The sequence below is a fragment of the Rhinolophus hipposideros genome (genome assembly GCF_964194185.1).
Source record: "Rhinolophus hipposideros genome assembly, chromosome: 8".
In the NCBI taxonomy this organism is placed as follows: Eukaryota; Metazoa; Chordata; class Mammalia; order Chiroptera; family Rhinolophidae; genus Rhinolophus; species Rhinolophus hipposideros.
The window spans coordinates 14,077,521-14,101,947 of record NC_138054.1 but is presented as its reverse complement, the minus strand read 5'-3'; the positions used below and the strand labels follow the sequence as shown (position 1 = coordinate 14,101,947).

Genomic DNA, 24,427 nt, shown 5'->3' with positions numbered 1-24,427 from the left:
CCACAGAACTACTCAAGTACCCGAGGACAGCCGGATTCCCCTTTAGTTCTGGAATAGTAGTTTGATGTGAGGCTCCTTCGGACCAAATGGGACGGCCCAGGTGGCCCTCAGCCTGGACTCAGAAGCGAGGTGGAGAACCCAACCTTGTATCACCAAGTTCAGGCACCATTTCTCTAACTGCATCAAAGGAGAGTGTCCTAAAAATTGTCAATGGCTCTGTCACTGACAAGCCATGTGACCTTACATAAAGCCCCATAAATCGCGTCGTGCTTCAGTTTTCTCAAATATCATCATTAAAGACTGGGAGAATGACATGGAATCAGAGAAGCACCTCAGAAGCACCATGTGGATTTGGGGTCTGTCCCAGGTTTGGCTTCTGCTAACTGGCAATGATCTTTTCTCCTCAGCTTAAGCTTTCATAAAAACCCACTTTGGGCTCGGTCATGGTCTGGCACTTAGATCTTGAGTTTGAGTGAGTTAAAAAGTAGGCTTTCAGAAAGTGGCTTTTAGCCTGAACCTTGAATGCCCCTTCCTCCAGTTTCAGTAACCATAGTGGAACTTGACGCTAACCTTTCTTTTATCTTCTTCACTGTACGCACCACACCACTTGTGATCCAGGAGCAGATAGGATCGTTTAGTGTGCAAGGAAGTATTACAGTTGGAGGGAGAAAAACACACAAAAACACAACTCAATACTAACCTTGTTAGATGTCTACTTAATTCATGAACTTCCATTTCAGTGCTTTTAAATTCATTGAGCTCCTTTCGAATGGCAGCCTGAAACGTAGAGAAGCCCATGAATATTCAGAGGAGGCAGATGGGAAGTTGTTGACTTTTTATTTTATTTCTAACACTCTATATTTTTCTTTGACAAAACCATACAAAACGAATTCTTTCATTGGGAGAAAAAACAATCACCTGAGATATCCTTTAGTCCCCGCTAAGACTCCCCCTACCCTCAAATCTAAATTGCAAATGCACCTACATGGGACATTGCCCAGAGCCTGGTTTTCTTCCTCTATTCACAGAGCTGCATCAGCTCGGCATTGAGAATGCATGTACACTCCTGGGCTTCCGAGTGCACATGTAAATGTCAGCCTCCCATCTTCCTTAGGTAAACAATCTAAGCTGGTCACAGGTCCAGCAATGAACTCCTGATGGATACTCTGAGAGAAACGTGAATAGTCTCACCCTTATAGCTCTGCCCACCCATGCCATGTGGCTCTAGCCCACAGGGGAGGGCGGGGTAATCAGACTGCAAAGAGAGGCGAGGAAGGTCTGGAATAGAAGAATGACTGTGGTTGGAAAAAACCCCTTCTTCCTCAGGGGTTGAAATTTTTAAACACGTGCCTTTTTGCAGAACTCTTTCCAAGCTGGTATTTGCTTTGACGGGACTAGCAAGGCACCGAGAATTTGAGGATGGAAAAGTCATGTTTGGCGGGGGTCAGTGTGGCTCCCTCAGGTAAGGAAAGCACATTCGTGTTGACCCGCTGGGTTATAAGCTTCTGGAAGGCACCGCTTCCTGCCTTCCATCCCCAGCAGCTTGTGAGGGACTGGATGGGTTCCCCCTAACAGCCTTTCAGAATATGAACATGGGCATGTCGAGATGTCCTGCACATCCCCTTGACATTTGCAGATACCCTTACCCTCATAAGCAAGCCCACTGCACTGAAAGTGGGAACAAAAGAGAACAGGGCCAAGGCCCTCCCCTGTTGACATTTATGTACATGACACAACTGCCTGGGGCACTGGTTCTCTCTGTCTTGTGCATCTCGGTGCCACTCATGGGGTGGCTCACCATGAATTCCTGTACAGGGAAGAGATGACTGCCATGTTTAAGAGAAGGGCAGAGTTTTCCACTCATCAGGATCTGTGGGGTTGACCCACCATGTGGGAGGCCATTTCCGGGAGGTCTCTGCCTCTGGCCATGTCAGTCTCGCCCAAGTGCAGCATCTTCCTGGCAATTCCTTGATCCAGGCAGAGTCTGGGCTGTCGCTGATGTCCTCCTGTATTGCTTGTAAAGGAGCCACTGGCTCCGGGAATGTGTGGGGCAAAGGCAGGACTCTTTAGGAGACGGTCCTGATGTATTCCAGAGTCACTGTCACTTGCACATTGGAGATCGTCATTCTTTTAGACTATTTTTTAGAAAAGCCCTTTGCCCTCCAGTTCCTCATGCTGACTGGACTAGATTCACAAATGATTACCGAACACAGGTTCATTTTGATACATGGTCTAACGGACAGATAAGAGTGACTTATCGTTCGCATCTCTGCATTTCTCATGAAACAGAAATCTCAACTTCAGATTATGTTTATTCTTTGTTTTCCAAATCGGTGCGGGTTTAGTGTAGCGAGGCCTGTTTTTCTGTCCCTGTGATTTCCCATTAGGTTTCCCATTGTCATGTTTTTCCCACTAAGTTACAAGCACTGCAAAGCACAGCCACTTTGACCCCTTTCGGTTTTGCGACTCCCCTGTTGGGTGCTGAGGACAGTATCCTGTACACGGAAGGTCTGTGATAAGCATGCAGCCTCAGGCTTTTGAACTGTTCTAGGTCCCTATAATTCTAGTCTCTGGGCACAGCCTCCCACGCTACCTCCTGTAAAGCAGGCACGATATTCTGTGTTCATCTTGCGCCTTCTCCAGAGCAGTGAAGAATCAATTCAGTGACCTCCGCAGGTTATCTGGAGCCCTGAGGAAAGGTGTTGGGGACACGGCCCGCTCAGCCTGCCCAGTGGTCACGGAGGACTCCATTCCCGAGACCATGACCACAGCTTTGCTGTTGGTCTCAGTAGAGGATCCCAGGCAGCCAGAGAAGAATCCTGTGGAGGGACACACCCAGGCGCAGGACCCACCGCCCCACTCCTCGGCCCTGTGCTTACTTTGTCGGCAGCGGTGAGGCGGGTCCATGGCTTGTCGGCCCTGCGGTCATAGTCCTGAGCGTCGGCCACCTCCACGTAGTCACTGAAGCGGATGAGGATCTTTCTTTCCCGAAGTTCTTCCACTGTGGGCCTTTGGCTGAGCTGCAGGGAGGGAGAGATGGACACAGTCAGCCAGAGGACTTCAGCTCTCTTGGTCCTTCTGTGAATTTATAGGTGTGAAAAATGAGGTCCCAAGAGGCAGGTGATGCATGAAACAGGAATGGAGGGGAGGTGCAGGGCCCAGGCGGGGACCCGGGGCACCGGACTCCACACCAGGGACTTGTCCAGGACCGTTTTCATTTCTTGAGAGAGAGGCTTTCATCCCTTGAGCTACCTCCAGGCCTATCCAGATGGACAGCTAGGCTGTCTCTTTCTTAATAACACTGCAGTGTGTCGGACTTCACAAGCAGCTCGTCTGTTTGTGTGGTTCTGGGTGTCTGTTGTGGATTTCCCCACATCTGTCCTACCTCTCCCATCAGCTGACAGGAATATTCCACAAAGATTTTCTGTTATTTTAGATCTGTGAGTCCACATCTGTGTGCCAAATTTAGTGCTGTCTGCAAGAGAGGTTTGTAAATCATTTTGTATACGTGTGTTTTAGACACAGAGAAGTGTATGTGCAAACTTTGGGATATGCAGGAACGGGAACATGTTTATTTATGAGGTCAGGGGAGAGACCCTGCTCCTCAAGAAGTTCAAATAAGAGGTCAGCCCACAAATGCAGAGCTAGGTTAAGTGTATGCCAAGGGAAACTCGGGATGGACCTGGGATGGGTCTGTGGTGAGGGAATGAAACAAGTAAAAGGAGAAATCATATTTATTTAACCTTCTCCCCATGTCACCCACGTACCCTTTTTGTGTACTTTAACATCAGCAGGCTGACATTTCTATTCTCTCTTCCAGTCACTAGGCTTATCCTTCTGGAGCAACATAGTTGCTCTCTCTTTAGGATGCTATCAATTCATGTTTAACCAATATTATTTTCCTTCAACTCCTAGAGTGTAGTTAATTCTATTAATAGAAGATGTAGTCAGAATCTTACCACAAAGGCCTATAAAACACATACACAGAAGTCAATGAATCTAACCACCCTGGCTGTTTGACTCTGTATGATGCAGCTGTCATATACCTTTGCTGGTGCCAGAATGTTCCAACATGCTGCCAACTGGACTACAATAGGAAAGCATAATTAGATGGCTGCCTGGCTCCTATTAAATAGGATTGTGATGGGTGTTGCAAGGCTCTGGACTGGACAAAGGTAGCCTGCAGCTCCCTCCTGGCCGGGGGTGGAAAGATCCGGGGATCAGAGGCCCTTTGGGCTGTGGCCTAGGCCAACTTGCCAAGACTGCACGCAGCTCTCCCTCAGAGTGGTTCTAGTCTGCCCCGAGGCAGCCCTGGTTTTCCTGAGACAGGACATTTTGGTATCACTGCTGGCCTGTCACAGGAAACCACAGGTCTCCCAGGCTGTACAGCTGGGGTTGCTGGAAACAAAAATGGCAGTCCATCCAGACTCTAAAATGTTGAGTGCAGGGAGCTTTTGTGCTGTCATTAAAATACATAAAAACATTTAATGTTTACCATGTTTATCCCCAGATAAAGGATTCCTGCTCAAAATTTCCGCTTTGTGTTAATTAGGCCTAGCGAGGTTTACCCCAGAGTGTTGGACAAAATGGCATTATTTTCTAAGTACAGCATGACAGGAGAAAGGTTGGTAAGTGTGGAATGCCTTGTTTACATTTCTGGATGTAAACCATGATCTGGATTTTACTAATAGCCTGTCAAGGGCAGAATCTGGAGTGAACAGAAAGCTAAGTGTTAGCTCTGAAGGTCAGGGACTATTTTTCATGCCTGAATCCTGTGGGACTTTTGACACAAGCTGTCCAACTGAAAAAGGCACAGTGCCCATATGCTGAGGGAAGGAGTGAGGAGGGGACCGACTTCTGTTGGGAGAAGCTCAGGTGGTGTGTGGACTGACTAACCAATGGCCACCGGGACTCTCCACGAGAGTATGGGCTTGTGCCCCTGGCCGTGTGGGGCTCAGGAGATGGACCTTTAGCTTGTGACTGGTTGGAGCCATTGGGGCATGTGAACCCAAGGTCCTTCCTCAGATGCTGAGGAAACGATCTTTGTGGCCAAAGTTGGTTTTCTGGGTATGATGGAGGGATTGGTAACATTATGTTTCAATCTGTGGCAGCACTAACAGCATTTGCAACCAAATACTCAACAAGAGAGTAGCTAATTCAAATCCAAATACACCCTGACCCAAGTGCATTTCTTCCTTCTTTCCTTCCTTCCTCCCTCACTTCTTCATATCCATCTATCCATTTAGCTAGCTAGCATTTTTTTTGGAAGGGGGAGAGAGGCATTTACTAAAAGACAAAACATGTAAGTTTTAAGTGAGTCTCAATTTGGCTGAAGAAAATGGCTGGTTTGCTGCTACTAGTATCAGCTGCTGTGTTTTATTTTTCTTTCTAATACATTAAAATTAAACAGAACTGTATTGAGGAAATCCTCAGACTGAGGGTACATAACTGAAAAGCAGCCGCCATCGCTGGTGTCTGGTCTGGGTGTGCTAAAGGCCCCAGAGGAGAAGGACTCGCCCAGAGCCAGGAGGCGGTATGGACTCCCTCCCTGCTAGCAGGCTCATATCTCTGTCAACAAAAAGAGATGTGAACGCTTCTTCCAGCCTCTGCCTTATAAACAGTGATTCCTTCACCCAAGCTCATTATTTCTAATTCCCCAATCCAGTCTCTGGGGATGGAAATGCTGAAAATATGAGGCAGTGTTCCTGGGAGGAGGAAGGAGAGGAAACCAGGAATAGGAAGAGGCATTCATCTTGTTTTGGAAATGTGCAGAAACTATGGGCTATTTGGGGTACCTGTTCCTAGTGTGATCAACCCCAGTAGAGTTGGGTGTGGAGGGAACCTCCTTCCTTGCCCCCTTGCAAAATCATGCAGTTAGTCAAGTTTCTTTTCTACAAAATTGTATACTCTCTTTAAAGAGATAAGAATTAGATGAATGTTTAAGTATTTTCCTATTACTAGTTTTTACCACAAACCCTAAAGTTTAGGAGAATTTCCCGGTCCCAGCAATCAACTCCAATGAACTTGATGAAAATTGGATTTAAAACATTTTCTGAATGTCTAGACATTTCTGTATGAGAAATGAGCCTCACTTTGATGCCATAGTCATTTCAAGGTCACACTTAGAACCAGATAATGCATCTCCTCCGTCTCCCTCACATCTCAGTCTCAGGACATAGGGTGCCTGGCATCCAAAGACTGGGTGGTCTGAAGGAGGTAAAAAACCAGACTATGAGTGGCGTGAGGGCACCTGGATGAAGTGAGAGCACTTAGCTCTTGTTCTAGTCCCCACCAGGGGGATGCTGGCCTGTCATTAGCCTTTCAGGCACTTGTTGATCCTACTCCTTTTCATTAGCATGGCATTTGACTTGTCACCAGGTATTGGGGATGCTCTAAGGGGGGGAAAGTGTTGAGGAACAGAAGTCATCACTTTAATAACTCGTATGATATTTTAGGATCTCTGCATGTCTTCCTTTGCATAATATTTCTCGGGAGAAAAATCCATTAATAAGCCTTTCAAAAATTAATTTGAATGGGTCTCTTAACTGTCTCTAAGATTCAAGAATCTTTCTCTCAAGATGATCACCGTAGGAGGCTGATTAAAAACACTCTAGTCAGACAGAATATCATATTATATCTTATGTGTCATCAATTAATTAAACTTGTCAACATCATCCAAGAATAGCCTCAATTAAGAGTTTATTATGAAAGAGGCTGCTCATGGACAATTAAATCCATCTGTGTCTACATTGCATTGCTAAGCCATCTATTTCTGGGGTTAAAGATATATAAGAATTTTAGCTTTATGGCTCTTATTTAAGTGCTTTTCAAACATCGTCAATGAATCTATCAGTACTTTTGGCATTTTCCTAATTCAGTAATCCAAATTGGATTAGCATAATAAAATCAAATCGTACTTAGTTAATAGGCAAGCGCTAGTTATCAGGGGAGGCAAGGAAAATTCACCCTTTCCCAAGGTCACAGCAAATAACTGAGTTATATTTGAAGTGCTGATTTTGACAATGACTTTCCAATGGCTCAATGGGGTTATTGTGCATTTTTATAAATAAAATATTCACTGTCATTAAAAATATAATGCACCTGACATCAAGTTACTTGGGTGCAGGTGGGTGTCACAAAATCAAGCAACACAGTGTCTCCAGCCAAAAGGACAGAGGGTCATGAAGCTGAGTTGACCACGGTCCCCTGGAAAGGTCCTGTAGAGTCAAGAGAGCTGCCAGCTCTGACCGAAGAGATGTGGAACCATTACGTGGCTTTCAACGGGCCAGGCAGCTGCGAGGCCCTGAGGCCAGCGGAGGCCATAGGAGCGGAGGGCGGCCCACCCTCTCCTGTCCCAGTTCTTGGTGGAGAACCTGCTTACCTTTCGCGTCAGCCTCCTCTTGATCTCTCTTTTCTCCTCTTGTTCCTCTTGTTCATTCCGAGCTGAAAGAAACATTGAAGATGCTTTTGACTTTTGTAAACAGTGTCACACACAGGTGCATCTTCTGAACCTTTGAGGTCCCAGGCCCAGGACCTCAAAGTTTAAAAAGGGGAAGAGAGAGCTTCTGTCCCCTACCCTGGCCATGCCTCTGCCTATGGGGGCGCTTTCCAAACTGCCTGCATTGTTTCAAGTTGATGGTGAGCAGGTTGACCTTCGTAGTTTTTTTTTTTCTTTTTCTTTATGTCACCAGGGGTCTTGAGTCTCCAAGACTGGGGTGGGGTGAGATGTGTGGCTTACAAGACAAGTAAGTAGGTCCTAAAATGGGGTTACTGTTAGCAGTGACATGGGCATTTGGGGAGAGGTGAGGCTCCCTTCTTTGGACAAAACTTGGGCCTCACTCAACCCTACCTCAAGCTTCACAGCGACTACAGGGGCGCATTTGTGATGTGGCCCCCATGTCTGGTGCTCTGTGGGAGTAAAACAGAAGACCAGCCCCAAGGAAGTGCCTGTCCCCTGTGCAGAAACAAAATGAGGTGTGGCTAACACCAAATACAGTGCTGGCTGCATGAAGACATATTTCAAAATGCTCACCTTTTGCAAGCCCTGATTCCATTAATTCTTTGAATCTTCCAAGAAGTCCACAGAGCAAGTGTGCGGCCAGAGCGTGGGATACAATTGCCTGCATTTAGACTTTTAAGGACATTTTCAGCTTAATATGTGGGGTGACTTACTCGTCAGATGTTTACAGAGCCACAAGTAAGAGAGTCTGGGGTCAGAGAACTGGAGGGCAGAAAATGAGGGCTTATTTCTCCTTTCAAGCTAATTGAATGACTTTGGGTACATCAGTTTCCTTCTGGGCCTTCGAATGGAAGTGTGGTTATAAGCGGAATATTGTCCAGCTTGAGGAAAATCATGAAAGTCAACCTGTGTGAAAGACGGTCTCTGATTCTCACCCACTTACTTGAGAATGGCATCAGTGCAAGGCATCGCTTCAAGCTGATTTTGGCAAAGGACACACTAAGAGTGCCCTGGGCACCTACTCTCTCATTTTGAAATGACTGGTGTTAAACTATGTTTTAATAACTTAATGTATCGTATCAGTGCACACTGGAGATTCAGTTGTCTCACTATAGGACAGGTCTTTAAAAAAGGGAAGCCACTGCGCATAGAAGTGGGGTCCCACCCTGCCCCTCCTCGTCAGCAACCACAAGCACAGCCGACTCACACTGAGGACACCTCCCACTAGAAGGAACGATGGCCGTTCAGAGCAGAACTCAGGCACTTGCAGGACACCCACAGGGGCGTGACTTGGTTGCTGTGGGATCAGGACCTTGTCTGGGGGGGGGGGTGCCAGAAATACCCATGGCCCGCCAAGGGCCGAGGTCACCAGAGGACTCCACTGCGCTTGCCCCACAGTGCCCCCTAACTGCCCACACTGGAGTGCCTTCCTTTGGGTTTAAAGATCATATCTCACTCCTAGAGTTCCCTTTAAAAAAGCAATTTTGGAGGGAGATAAGCACCCATTAAACTAGTCAGTCATTAATACCTCAGTATGAACTAATCTATTGGAGATAAGTTTAGAGACAGCAAGACCCAGAAGAAAGGACCCCAGACAGCTACATGTGCAGGTGACAGAGAGGGAAGGAAAAGTCAAGTAGGAAAGGTGGGTATTCAGGAGGTAGCTTGAGGCACTTGGTTAAAATGTACAAACTCACAGAATATTAGGACCACGAGGGTCTAAGAGACCACCTAGTCTACCACTCTTAGTTTGTAAATGAGGATGTGAAAGTTCAGGGGAGTTAAATGACTGGTCAAATGCTACATGGCTAATTAGACAAACTGTCCAGCTCTTTTTTCTCAACAAGACACTGCCTCCTCCCTGTCACCTTTTGCTTGGGGCCGGCCCTCCGCCTTATTACTGGTTACTGGCTTCAGACTTCAGTCAGGGCTTCCTCACTCTACAGGCCTCTTTCCAAGCTGTGAATGTTGGCATTCTGTGACAGAGCATGAAACTGCCATCTCCTGTGTGCTTTTTCTGAGGTCACTTTCAAGGGCACGACCCCAAGAATCTATGGAATCTATACCTTTAGTTCAAAGCCCAGGGTCATGTTTTCTGAGGCCAAGGGTACCAAAGGCAATTGCATTAGGCAACTAAGAAGAGAGACCAGGAAAGGACCATGACGTCATCACCTGCTGCCACCATCAGAGTGTGCTGATTATGTGCTCAGATGTGCACAGTATCTCATTGGCTGCTGCTCAAAGCAAGCATTGCCTGTAGGGCTGGGCAGGGTGGGGCTGGAAGTCAGACCCAGACTCAAGCTTCACCACGGAGCCGTGATATCTCTGTGTACTTTCTTCAGTAGCCTCAGAGAGATGGTTCCTCAAATGATTTAAAGCTCAGAAAATAAGTTTTAGAACAATTTGTTCAAGGGTGTTTTCTAATTTGTTTCACTATCAGAAAAGAGAGAGAGAGAGAGAGAGAGAGAGAGAGAGAGAGAGAGACAGAGAGAGAGACAGAGAGAGAGACAGAGAGAGAGAGAGAGAGGGGAAGGAAGGAAGGAAGGAAGGAAGGAAAGAAGGAAGGAAGGAAGGAAGGAAGGAAGGAAGGAAGGAAGGAAGGAATGAAGGAAGGAAGGAAGAAAAAGACATTTAGGAAAACAAAGTCCCAGAATGCAGGGGGAAAAGAAGAATCAACGGGAAAAATAAGTTCATTTCTGAAAAGGTTTGGAATTGTGAGATGATCAAGCTGTTTGAATTTGGTCCAGTAGTTCTTTAATTTGCAGCTATTTGAACAGGACAAGAAGAAATAAAATAGAAGGGAACATGGGGACAATCTTTTAAGCTGCTTTGAATCTAAGCCCCTCAGGCTTGGCTTACTCGACATAAGTAACTATCTCTAAGATTTGAGTATCTTTCTGGATGGCAATAAAACCCCAAATGTAAGGCACTAGCCAGTAATCTCCCAGCGATCTGGGTCAGCGAGAGGTAGGCGCTGGTGCCTTTAGGAAGCCAAAGGTGAGGTGGGGATTTGACACCGTCTCTTTCCAAAACCCTTGCCTTTGCTGACAGAAGCACTATTTACTGAAACCTGAACAATCCCCCAGAAGTTCTTAGCTTCTTTCAGTCTAGGAGTCAGGACGGAGGTGACGAGTACAGTCTGGCCCCGTGACTCAGTGGTACAGACATTACTTCAGAAGACAACAGATCCGTGTTGGGCCTGTGTGTGGGGGTGAAGGGGCAGAGGAAGAAGGAAGCACGCTTACTGGATTTTTGATTTTAGAAATAAATGAACAACTTTCTGTCCTACAATGGAGAGTTTATCAAGTATCAGTTTATCAAGTATCAACCTGATCAAGTATCAGGTTGGGGCAAAAAGGGAGACCTCACACAGGCCAAGTGCTTCCTTGACCACAGAAATCACCTGAAAAAATTCCAATTCTGTTTTATAGCATATTAAGCTTAGAAACTTTACCGGGTACCCTTGGGTCAAAAACTGTACATACACATAAATTCTTAGAGACCTAGGCAATATGTAAGGTGTGCTCAAGCCTGAGGAAGGCCAATCCTGAAAATAACACCCCGACAGGTGGGGAAGTGGCTGCTGGCCTGGTGCCGTCAGGCAGGGTGTTGGTGAGGCAAACGTCACACTAGTGGGTGCTCTGGAAGGGCTGCCCACCAACACACCTCCCGCCACACTTCCCGGGGGAAATTCAACAGCTCACCCTCAGTAAACTATTCCATGGTGACCAGGCCACAACACCACAATGAAGATGGGTAGGAAAGTAAAACCAACATTTTAGTTTGGTCTAAGTGGAAATACCCACCCACACAGACTGAAGTTTCACATGACTGAGATGAGCGTGTGCATGTGCGCGTGCAAAGCCTAGCGCAGCATTTCTATGAAATTCTGCATAGCATGTTATTTCTCTTTTCTGGAGACAAATTAGAAGGGGATGTGTGTGTGGGAAGAAAGGGTTGTGAATTAACCTAAGAAATATTATTTGCTGACCATGTTGAGGAAAGTGCTGGTGAGAGTGGTAGTAATGATCAAGCAGAATGGTAGATGTTTTATTTTTAAAATTTTAAATATTTCCCACCAAACTGAGGCATACTGATGTCTGTGAGATGTTTGGTTTCCTTTAGTATTACATATCTATCTATCTATCTATCTATCTATCTATCTATCTATCTATCTATCTATATAGAATAAAGCACCAAGTGGATTCTCTGTACATATTCAAATATCTCTGTGTCCTAAATCAAACAAGGGACTCGTTTATATTTCCTGTCTACAGCCAGAGTGACAGCAAGTTTTTCTTGAATGAGAGCATCAGGCAAGCACACCATTGGCCAGTTGTGGGGTTCCTGAGAGATGAACATGAAGCATTTTCCCTCGGAAATACTCTCTTATACTTCAAAGTTAGTGTTCAAAGTAAGGCAGCAGCGTTTGATCAACTGCAGCCAGCTGCAATGGAAAGTCACATTTCTAGGCCCAGGGTTCATTTCAAATGGCTATTTGCCTTATTTGAGCCACCAATGTATTTGCCGTTTTTAAGCCAATTTTGATTTAAAGGTCACCCTCGCTCTCCTCAAAATCATTTAATAATAAGTTCTCTCACAATAAATCTCCAGCGTCTCTCTGACTTTACAGCCCACTGAAGGGAAGGTGGATATGGCGGTCTGTGAGCTTCTAATGAGCCAAGGGGATCAGAATTTGCCCCCTAGTGGGGAGGTTGCCTTGGATGTTCTAACACAGAAGGATGAAGTCTCAGCCATCAGAGACATTCTCAATCATTCCACACCGGCACAAGGGACAAACCTTGTGGCCTACGATTAAAGCATAACTGACGTTACCACAAAACATCAGGAATTGCCACGGGCTTAGTTAGTCACTTACGTTTCAAAATGTTCCTCTGCTCCAATTCCTCTGCAGTGGGCCTCTGGCTCAGCCGCCTACGGAAAAAATCCAGGAAAAGTTTTTGGACCATATCATATCCTCCTTGGGTCATTAATCTCCCCAGCCCTCGTAGATGCAGGAGTCAGAGCCAGTGGCTGGAGTTCTTGTTCCATCCTGGGCTCTGAAAGACTGACTTTCACCACCAACGCCTCCTCAGTTCCTCAATTTCAAGCCCTGGAAAGGTGCCATACGTCATGTCACGCTGAGCTGACCCTCCTCTTTCCTCCCTTCAGCGGCTCCTCCCCAGCCCTGTTCCTCTGGTGCCTCCAGGCAAGCGGACTCTTCTCTTCACAGAAGTCCCTTTCTTTCCTCGTGGCCTGCTAACTTTGGGACCTTGGCCTCCGTCTTTGTCTCCCAACCTTGAGGCTAGAGCTTGCATCTTGCCATTGTTTGTGTAGACCCAGTTAGAATATAGAGTCCCATGGCCCCGGGGAGACGCAAGAGAGCAAGTCTAGTCTGCAAAGAACAATAGCTGTTCTTCTTGTCCCCACCCGTCACCACCCAGCCTTATTAGATATGGAGTGACAAATGAACAGGAACAGCACAACACTCCTGTTATCCAGTATGTAATTTAGCCATAATAAGTGAAGCACAGCAAGGGCATGAACTTGCTATGATGCAGCAGAGGGGGTTGGGGGTGGGGACAGACATGGGTGGGCACCGCATAGTGACAAAAGTCGCCAGAGAATGGGAAGGGCACCAAAGAGAAGTACATGCTTGTATGCAGGTATAAAGTTCCAGGAATGGTCAACACGAACAGGGTGGGCCTCAGCATTCACAGAGTGTTTGTATTTTTGAAGCTCTGGGAAATTCTGTAATAACTGTGCAATTATTCAGCATCCCAATTATTCAGCATTGTGTGTGAGATGAGAAAATCACGGAAGGAGTTTGAGGCTTCTCGAAGTCCTCCACTAGGGCATATGGGGTCGAAAGGACCGTTCTTGTAGTAGAGGTTCTAGTACCTTCCCAAATATTGGCAACTAGTGTCTATAGTTGGTAAGATCTTTACATCATGGAATCTAAAGAGAGACAGAGTGAAAATATGAAGTTCATGCAGTCACCAAGGTAAATATTTTAAATTCAAGGCTTATTGTCACTTGCAGTTCTCTTTATTGTGCTGGGCCAGAAAACAATTGATTTTGTGATACCTCAATATCGTCACTACACTGTGCTGTAGACAGTTAGGAATGGGCTTCAATGTCAGAGAAAATTTTTGGTCAGATGCCTAAATTCTATATCGCCCTGGAAACTGCTGGAAATTGTATTCTAAAGAGTTTTAAGTTTATAAGAACATTTCCACATTCATTATTCATTTTTTTCCCCTCAAAAGATCCCTTTGAGGCATTATTTAGCCCCATTGATGAGAGCAAGCTGGGTATTTGGGAATTCACAATATCAGACGTTCTAAATTTGGACTCAGCAGTCTTGAAGTCCTTTCTAAACTAGCATTCTCATACTGCAGGAGAAAATTGGAGATCAATAACCGAGCAAACTGGTGTTATAGGTCCGGAATGCAGCCACTGACTCCACTTACAACAAGTTTCTTAGAGGCTCTGTCTCACCTTTCAATTTATGTTCCCCAGGAATGCTTGTTTCTTTTATGGGGATGCACAGTTACTTTGATGGGACTATTTGGTAAAACCCAGGCATCAAATGAAGCTCGGGTTTTGGGGGCAGTATGTTTTGAACAAGCCCTCCAGATTCAAGGTGGAGCTTGCATCTGGGAAGCTGGGCCAACGCTTTGGTCTTATAAGCTCAGAGTGTCTGCAGAACGTTCGCCCATTGGCTTGTGCCAAGCAGCCTATCCATTCCATTATCAGATGTGTTGCCTGCTTCTGTGCTGGCTTTTTGTTTCTGTTTTTCTTATGGGTCATGTTTGGAGGGAACAAAACAATGAGTGACTCAACTATAAGCAGAGAATATTCTGTTATTAAACAGGAAGCCTTTTAGTCAAACACACATGATTTCTAAGGAGGTCCTTTATGCTTCATTTCTCTTGAAAGGGTTCGAGAACCTCAAGGCTAATTATAGCTATAAAATGTAGTTAAGTCCTCCCAAAGGACATGTGCTATAATCAGTTGTTTTGACTTTAAAAATGAGATTTGGTAAAAAATGATATTGTGGCATTGTAATGACAAAGCACTAAACAACTCAGGAGTTAGGGGGGTCTGGGTTCTAGTTCTGGCTCTATTCTGAAACTACTTTCCATGGAAAATTTTTTTTTGGGGGGGCTGTCTTTTTTTCCTGCAAATAATAGTAATTTAATAAGCTAATGCTGATTTAATGCTTATAATGTGCAGGTGTGGTTCTATGCATGTATGTTAATTCATTCAATATTCATAGAAGCCCTTTGATTTAGTATGTATTATCACCATTTCCATTGTACAAATGGGAAAACTGAGGCACAGAAAGTCGCATACCTTGCCACAGGTGACACAGCTAGCACGTTACAGAGCCAGGACTTAACCCCAGGTATTCTGTCTCTATAGTCTGCATACTCTTAACCAGTGTATTAGCTTCCTATTGCTGCTGTGACAAATTAATGCAAATTTAGTGGCTTTAAACAACACACATTTATTATCTTACAGTTCTGGTGGTCAGAAGTCCCAAATGCATTTCATTGGGCTAAAATTAGGATGTTAACAGGAGTGTGTTCCTTCTAGAAGAAGGGGAGAATCTGTTACCTATATTCCTTTCATCTTCTAGAGGCTGCCTGCATTTCCTGTGCCTCTTCCAAAACAGCCATGTAGCACCTTCCCATCTCTCTCTCTGACTTTGACCCTCTTGCCTCCTCTTAAAAGGACTTGTGTGATTATTATTATATTGGGTCCATCCAGACAATCCAGAATAATCTCCTCATCTCAAAATCCTTAACTTAATCACAGCTGTTCTCAACCCACTCCAGCAAAAGTCTCTTTTGCCATGAAAGGTTACACGTTGCAGGTTTGGGGATCAGGATGTGGGTGTCTTTTGGGGTCTGCTATTCTGTCTACCATAACCATAAGACCTCACTAGGCAGAAGGTGCAAACTGACGTCTGTTGGGCTATGTTTGACTCTACAATTTCTCCTTGGTATGCTCTGAAGAGATCACACAGAGGATGGATTGGGGGATGAGTAGAGGCCTGAGAAGGCTATTGCCCATCTGGTGGAGGGTGATGGATCTGGTGGAGGCTATGGTGGTAGGCGTGCAAGTGCTTAGGAAGTCAAGTTGATAGACCCTAGAGACATAGCGTGTACTGACATAGGGGGAAGAAGAAGGTATGTAGGAGATCTCTTAGATTTCATAACTTATACAACACGATGGATAGTAGTGCCATTCAGTGAGACAGGGAACACTGGAAGGGAACCAGGGCATTTTGGGGGAGAACGAGGGAAGGTCAGATGGGAACCATGAGCTTGAGTTCAGTTGTGATCTGTTCAGTTGGATGCTTTTGCAACGTGCAAGTAGAGATGTCAAGCAGGCAGCTGGATAATTGGGCCGAGTGGAGAGAAGTCTAGGCCAATGTGTGACTAGTCTGCGAAAGAGATAATATTTGAAGCCAAGAATATGGAGAGAGCATAGAATGAGAAGAGGAGGGGGCTTAGGATGGAAACTTAAAGAATTCCAATATTGAATGCTCAGAGTAAGGAAAACGAACTCGCTAGGGAGTTAGAGGAGGGGCAGTGCATGGAGACAGATAAAAACTAGAAGGTCACATCATGGAAGCAAAGGAAGAAGAAAGGCATGGTTAACAGAGTGCTGCTGAAAGGTCAGAAGAGGACTGAGAAAACGTCCACTGGGCTCAGCAGCAGGTAGGTTATTAGCAATCTCTCCTAGAGCTCTTTCAGAGGTTGGTGGGGACAGAAGCCAGGCTGGAGTGGGCTGAGAACAGAGGTGAGAAAATGGACATAACAAGTATGCAGGACTTTTCCATGAAGACTGGCTTTGAAGGGGATGAGAGAGTTGGAGTTGAAGGAGGCTTTAACGAGGCTTATATTTTCAAAAGGGAGAAAACTGAACACGTTTAATGCAAAGAATCCAGATTAAGTGGTGGTTGAGGTAGTGAAAAACTAAACATATAAGGAGGGAGAAAGCTCGACTGATAATGCAGGAGTCCTGAGGAGGCAGGAGGGGTTGGGATCCGAGGGACAGAGAGGCCTTACCTTTCACATGGAGAAGGGACAGCTCCTGAACGTGACAGGAGGAAGTGGAATAGAGGGCGTCACTTTCACATGCAGGTTTATATGTTTGGGTGTTGGAATTAATAAGGGAGTTCCCAATTGATGGCTTTTACTTGCTCTTTCAAGTTGGACTATAATAAAGATGACCTATATTAGTTTAAAATATAACCTTTCCTTGAGGGATGTGTCTTTGAACAGAGCCAAATTCACAAACCAGAGGGATGAAGCTCTAGCCTCAGAATTCTAATCATCAGAATCTTTGGGGAGCACCCAGTGCAGCCCGCCATCTTCACCAAGGAAAGCAGCCATCTGCGTGGTTCCTTTTAAGACCTACCTTGTGCAGAAGTATTGGTTAATAGTAAGCTGATGAGAAGAGCATAATTACTGTATTAACGAAGCGGTCAACTTTATAATCCCAAGGAGCCAAGAGCTCCAAGAATAAAAGTAGGGATGCCTTTTGAATGTATTGTATCTCTTACACCACCTTGCTAATAGATTTAAGTAATTGTATCTGATTTAGACTAACATTACATAAAAAAATTTTTTTTCCTGACTATATATTTAGACATGACATTTATATGGCAGGTGGCAAAAAAAAACTTTTTAGGAGTTAAACATTTATATAAAATGAATTATCCAAAAGTAAACATTTAATGTACTTTCAAGTCATTTATTTAAAAAGGTTTGCTATTACATATGTGACCCTGGTTTAGAAGATACCTCTGAGGAGAAAAATTGTTTCCATGGCTCAAATGGTTTCTGCTTTCCCATGGACCACAGCTAAATGATTTCCATATACTGTGAACTGAAAAATCACCGAGTTCCCATTTAAATGCCACACGGCATCAATTGCTATATGTGAGCCTTCTATTTTCTTTCAACATTTGAGAATAGATCTTGCTTTTTATTAGTCTTAACAACTCTTATCTATACCAGTAACCATAAACAAGCAAGCAAACTAACTTGTTTATTTTATTTTTTGTAAAACAAAAGCCCAAACAAATAGCACTTCAGTTTTGGCCTTGGAAAAAGGAGAACGCTAGAGAATGGAGTGGTAAGATGCTTTAAATATATGCAGAAGAGGGAGTGCGGTCTTTCCACATTAGAGGATCTCCCCAGAGAAGTGACAAAACCCTTGTACGTTTTGCTGGTCTGACTCCACGAGGCCGACAAAGATGCCTTCTGCTGCACAAAACTAATGAGCCTTCTGCAGGCTTTAGAACAAGGTCACAGCTTTCATTAGCTTTTACAGCTGCTTATTGTTTTGAGGGCCCCGATTTTAAAGTTTGGATCTCTGAAGCCATATCTGCATTTCAGGAAACAGAAAAAGCAGAATTAACTTGGGGTTTTTGCTTCTCAGCCCCAGAGTGAGGTCACTAACTGCCTTTTCAGACAGATGGAAAGAGAAATGCAAAGGTACTTGGGGAGAATGATAGAAAACAAGATCTTCTCTCTTAAGGCAGAAGGAGACAGGGGTTTTCCATCACATGCCCTAGATGGGAAATGCAAGGGGAGGCAGGCATGGGGAGACGCACTGAATTGTGTCCCCTCCTCCCTCAGAATCTTTCCTGAGGAACTGTCAGTTCCATGAGGGCTGGAGCATTTCTGGCGTCCTTGGTCATCACTGCATCTCCAGTTCCTAGGAGACCACGGAGAACAAAACAGGTGCTCATTTAGTAATTATTTAACCCACATGCTACTGGTTCTGACGCCATACATACTCCTTGGATAATCTCATCAACAAGCATGACTACAGTTACCATCTAGACGCCAACGACTACAAAATCTGTACCTCCAGTCATATTTTTGAGTCCATACCATCTTTTCAACTGCTGCCTTATATTACGACAGGCTATCAGACTCAAAGCGTCCCAAATGAATGAATCCATCTTCTTCCCCTCCTGTCCACATAGATTTGGATCCCACCCCCAGTGAATTGCCTAAGCCAGGAAACTAGGAATCACCTCCTCTGTACTTCTACCTCAACAGCCAATCAACCACCAACTCCAGGCCATTTCTCATTCTATCTCACTACTGCCCCTTTGGGAAAGCAGGGCACCCGCATCTCTCCTGGTTGCTGCCAGCCTGCCCCACTCCGGCCCTACCTTACTTGAAACAGAATGGTCTTTCTGAGGGGCAAATCTAATTTTCCACTCCTTGCTTGAAAACTATGCATGCGTTCCCAGTGCCTGCAGGAGGAGGTCAAAAGACCCAATATCCTGTAAGAGTCTTCATGATTTGGCTGCTTGCCAAGAATTTCCCCTCTCCTGCCCTTTAGACATAAAACGCTCCTCTTAGTTCCTTTCAGATTTGCATACTCTTCCTTATATCTAAATATTCTTTCCCTTCCTCTTTGTCTGGCTAACAGATGATAATCCCCATTGCAGCTTAAACCTTAACTGTCATTTCCCCTGTTCACTAACCTTTTGGTTAAGGTGCCTCTACAGAGAGCGACAGTCACCCTGCATCCCCCGTATCTGGTGGTACTTGTGATACTGCCTGTAGTTGTCCATCTCGTCCACTGGACCCCAAGGCTGATGCTCTGGTGGCCACGTGTGCCCCATTCAGCACCAGGGCTGCTTCACAGGCATATACCTGGGCAGTTGTACAGGCTTCTGCTTAGAAGGGCCCCTCGTTTGGGGTTTAATGCTCTGTTGCCATTTTGGACTTTTCAATCGTTTTTGAACAAGGAACCCCTCGTTTACTCACTACGGCATCTGCAGGGCTTGGCACAGAATCTGGCAACTGGAGACAGTGTTTCTGAAGTAATTAAATGAATGTAGTCCCATGACTACCCCTGGTCTTTAACCTTTCCCTCTCTTCTAGTTCTTTCCCTAGGGCAAACAAACATGTTCTTCGTTAGAAATAAGACAAAACGAAACATCACCATGCTCTTCACCCCACCTCCTCCCATAACATATCCCCCTCTCCTGCCTGCTCTGGGATGCCAGACCTCTCAAAAAGGCCCATCGCAATTCGGCTTCTGTCCACACCGCTCTATGGCACTAGTTCTCAGCTGGGAATCATTTTGCCACTTTCCACCCCTACGTACATTCGGCAACATCTGGAGACATTTTTGGTTGTCACGATTGTAGAGGGAGCCACTGGCATCTAGTGGGTTGGAGGCCAGTGACGCTGCTAAATGTCCTACAGTACACAGGACAGTCCCCACAACAAAGAGGTATCGGCCCACAGCGTCATCAGTGTTGAGGTAAGAAAGCTTGCTGCACTGAATCAGTTCTTGTCAAGGTCATTGATGATTTAATTGGTAGATCCAGTGGCCTCTGTAGAGTCCTCATTTTACTTGAACTTTCTCTATCATATGACACCTTTGACTCATGGCCACTTCTTGAATCTTTTTCTTCTCTAGGTTTTCAGAGGTCTCACATCTTTTTCTACCTCTTTAGTTCCTGCTCACCAGGAGGAGTCATGTATGATGAGAGCCCCAGCTGCCCTTTCCTTCAGGGTGGCTTCAAGGACAGTACTATGAACGTCAGTGACTACTGTGGATCCCCCCTGCTTCACAGGTGTGAGATGTAGGATGAGCTGGTGTTCCTCGATAAGCCTCAGCCTTTTCATCTTGGGGCAAAGGGGCAAAGGGAATCCTCTAATGACCAGTCTCTGTCAGATTTCCTAGAATTTTGCTGCTGAGAAGGGTCAAAAGAGGAGGAGGGGAAGGAAGGCCATAGATTGATTGTTTCACTCCGCTGCCAATAGCCTTCAGGAGCTTGATATTGCCCTAAAACTAAAGTTCATTTTGCGACAACATGAACGGACCTAGAAGGTATCATGCTAAGTGAAATAAGCCAGACAATAAGACAGACAAAGAAAAAGAAATAAGACAAAGAAAAAAGAAATAAGAAAGACAAGTACAAAAAGGATATCACTTTTGTGTGAAATCTAAAGAACAAAATAAATGAAAAAAACAGAAACAGACTAGATAACAAACTGATGGTTGCCAGACAGGGCAGGGGGTTGGGGGGCTGAGTGAAAAAGGGGAAGGGATTAAGAAGTACAAACTGGCGGTTACAAAATAGCCATGGTGATGTACAGTACATCATAGGGTATATAGTCAATAATATTGTAATAACTATGGATGGTGCCAGGTGGGTCCTAGATTAATTGGGGGGATCACTTTGTAAATTATATAATATCTAACCACTATGCTGTACACCTGAAACTAATAAAAAATAATACTGAATGTCAACTATAATTGAAAAATAAAAAATAAATTTAAAAAAAGAATAAAGTTTAAACTCCACCCTTACCGTGCCGTACACCACCTGTGTAATGTGGACCCCATACTTTCTTCACCTTCACTCCCTTATTATTCACCTTGAGATAACCTGGTCACACTCCCTTCTCTGGTTCTACCAGATGTGACTAGAAGCTCTGTCTGCTGTGTTTCCCCACCTTGATCAGGGTCTCATCCATTACACTGATGCTACCCATTTACACAACGAGCTTCTCAATTAGACTGCCAATGTCTCAAAGGCACAAATTATAGCTTACTTATCTTTGTGTTTCTAGACTTAGTATAGCACCTGACACATAGGAAGGGCTCGATAGATTTTTGATGATTAAATAACTTAATAATCCTTTAACTCAGGAGTTGTGTCCCTCGGTTTGACCAGAACTCTTGCATAAAGGTGTCCCTGACACCAGAGAGGTTCCTCTGGGAAGGTTGAAGAGCAGTTTTGCTTTTATACCTCAATACTATGCCCGTCTACCTTTTCTTTCTGTAAACTAGGTAGCACAACTCTTAAAATTGTGGATCCATGCACCTAACTCTTTCCAAGAATTGCAGTCAATAATCTTCAATTTTTTCACTCATCATTATTCTCCTCAAGCTCTTAAAAATTGCCTGGCTATAGCATAGAAAACAGCACAGAGAGGGAAAATGGACTTGGACCCAGAGCCCAGTCTCTTGGCCTGCCTCCACCATGAATCAGAAGGTCGCTCTGGTACATGACATGGCTTTCCGGCTCTGCGCCCGAGTGTTGCTGTATGACAAATGTCCATAAAAACAGTCTAACTTGCCTGCTGCCTAAGAGTGTTGAGAGGACTGAATGAGAATAAGATGTGAAAGTCCCTTTTAAAAATAAGTATAAAACAGGAAATATTATTTTTGATAACTTGAAAAAAGTATCGTACCTCAACCAGAAAAACAGGTTACTCTTAAAGAGAGAAATGTTTTTGAATTTATTTACTGGAGGCTGTAGCCCCAATGTGAGGCCCCATGGTATTAAAAGATAAAATAATTGTAACAAGGGGTAGTAAGATTATAAGATAAGGTATTGTGAGGTAATGACTAGGGAAAGCATCGAGGTGAAGCTGCTTGTGTTGAGTTGAAATCAGTTTGGGAGCAACAATGGGATTGTGTGTGGCTAAGCTTGAAACCCATTCAAAAAAATAAACCAATAGTACAACAACTGAAAGGCTACATAGTGAATACTTTCAGTGTGATTAGGATTATCAGATGTAAACCAAATACTGGCAATCAGGAAGACTGCACTTTGAAAGAGTATCTGAGTCATTATAGTAGAAATGAAGATAGCTAATGAAGTTCACCAAAGAACATACTCATTTCAATAAGGCCATCTTTAATGAAGAATCAATCAAAACAAATACTAAAAAATGTGATGTCAGAAGATAAGGAATGTGGGAATTTAGAAAATGTCCACTATTCTACCACTTTAATTGATATTTGATCACCTTTAGCTTAATCTGTGTGAGGCTGTCGGACTATCCATCCATCCATCCATCCATCCATCCATCCATCCATCCATCCATCCATCCATCCCATACTAGACGTTCGTCTAGGCGTTCAGAGCTAAGTATAAGTACTAACAATATTAGCAAGAATAACTTTATCATAGGGATGATATGATAAAGTTCTGCCATCAAATGTATACCATGTTTGATCTTTTGTCATTAGCCTCTCCCCAAAACATGAAAACTAAAATTTAGCCTTTGCTTTCTTTCTTTTTTAAATCTTCCAATAGATAGCTTTACTGGGTTTCTATTGTAAAAGTTAACATTCTCCCTAGGAGCACAAAGCATTTTTAATAACCTTCCATCAGTATTCAACAAGTTTAATACGATTCGGTAAGAGGTCAAAAGTCTGAGATTGAGGCAGAGGTAGTGCATCAGTCCTGTGATGTGTGACACGGAGCCTTTCCGTTGTGATCACAAAATACGGTGAAGGCTGCTGCCGAGTGCCCTCCAACAGAAAGGCAGGGATCTTTAATATGGGAAGTGGCGCATCGAACCTTAGTAACAGTGTGTGACAAGTTTCAACTTGTTCGGTGCAGTCAGTCGGGTGTGAGCTACGGTTGAGAGAAGATGTGTTTTAAAGTGTGCCGTAAATCATCCTCCATCATGACAACGCTCCGTGTCACACATCACTTCTGGTACATAGCAATTTCTGTCAAATAAAAATATTATGGTGTGTCCTCATCCACCTTATTCACTGGGTCTGGCACTGTGCCACTTCTGGCTCTTCCCCAAAGTCAAAATGACCATGACAAGTAAATGTTTTGAATCGATTCAGGACATTGAAGCAGTTACGACAGCGCAACTACAGACACTCATGAAAGCAGACTTCCAAAACTGCTTGCCACTTTCTTTTCGGAAGAAAGTGGCAAGAACAATGGATAAGTGTGTTCGCAGTGAGGGGGAGTATTTTGAGGGGGATTAATGGCAATGTGTCTTTTACAGTAATAAGTTTTTTTTAAAGAAAATTTAAACATTCACCATATTTTTTGATCATACCTCGTATGCTTGGGCAGACCGTCTTTTCTTAACTTGAGCCTTACTTAGGTACCCCTGTACTTCCTGTCCTTACTTCTTTAAGAATATTGCTTCTGATGAACATAGATGTCTGGGGCAAGGACAAAGAGTGATTCAAAGGAGGAGAGGAAGCTCTGGGGGTCACTGCTGAGTAGTTGTCAAGGACAACATAACAGGCTGACGTGCATGGCCCAGACAACACCAAAATGTCAGAGAAGGTATGTTTAATTTATTCATCCAGTCATTCATTCACAAAACATGATAGTTCCAGATTTCCCCAGTGCCTTCTCTTTGTTGCGCCTCAACAAACAACATATACAGTCCTTGATTACTTTCCAAAGCAAGGCAAGGGATGAAAAGTAGGAAATAGGTCCCAGGGTGCTTCCTCTTCTGCCGGCTCTGCCTGTGTGATACCTAGACTCCTCTAGAAGCTGCAGAATATGTGTAGCTCGTTCTTTCTTAATGTTTACTCCCAAAGGGCCAATTTCTCACCCTGGTGCCATCGGGCACTTCCTAAGAACAGGGCAGAGGGTAGAAGGTGAAGCAGATGCTGGGAGACAGCTGGCAGGAATCTCCAGTCTCCTCCCCCCCTTCATTCAATGCGGCTGCAGCTAAGTTCCTCCAGCTGTCTCCCAGGGCCTCTTCTGAGCTCCTATTTATGGAAAAAATAACAGCTCAAGTTCCGATGAGATGCCCTGCTGTTTAGAAACCTGGAAACACAAAAACCCCAAAGAGTCTCAAATGCACGAGTGGATGGGTTTGGGTCACATTCTTTGGCAAAGTTTTCTGTAGTTCTCCTTTATTAAAAGTCTCATTTCCCTACTGTCTCCTGATCCACCACACCACAATTTTAAATGTAAAGCTTCATTTTAAACCAATAGCCCTGGAGCCCAAAGGAGTGGTGTAGTGTAGTTATTCTCATTAAACTTTAAGTGCTTTCCCATGCCTGATAATCTTCACAAAATATATTTTTCTACATATGTATGTAACAGAAAGAAAAAAACACCCATACCTTTTTTTTTAAAAAAACTTCTCTCAGCAGCATTATGGATTTTAGGAATGTCTAACTAGTCTG

The 24,427-nt window shown here is 44.3% G+C and overlaps 1 protein-coding gene across 15 annotated transcripts in view; it reads right to left on the bottom strand.

Annotated features, from left to right (window-relative positions):
- Positions 1–24,427, bottom strand: part of PHACTR1 (phosphatase and actin regulator 1) — a 504,389-nt gene that overhangs the window by 3,552 nt on the left and 476,410 nt on the right. For all 15 annotated transcript variants that reach the window (XM_081056333.1, XM_081056322.1, XM_081056326.1 and 12 more), the window contains 4 exons: positions 12,339–12,394; positions 7,382–7,443; positions 2,880–3,020; positions 701–777 (listed from right to left, as the gene is read on the bottom strand). In XM_081056333.1, coding sequence (XP_080912459.1) covers positions 701–777; positions 2,880–3,020; positions 7,382–7,443; positions 12,339–12,394 — 336 coding nt within the window. The remainder of the gene's footprint in view (positions 1–700; positions 778–2,879; positions 3,021–7,381; positions 7,444–12,338; positions 12,395–24,427) is intronic.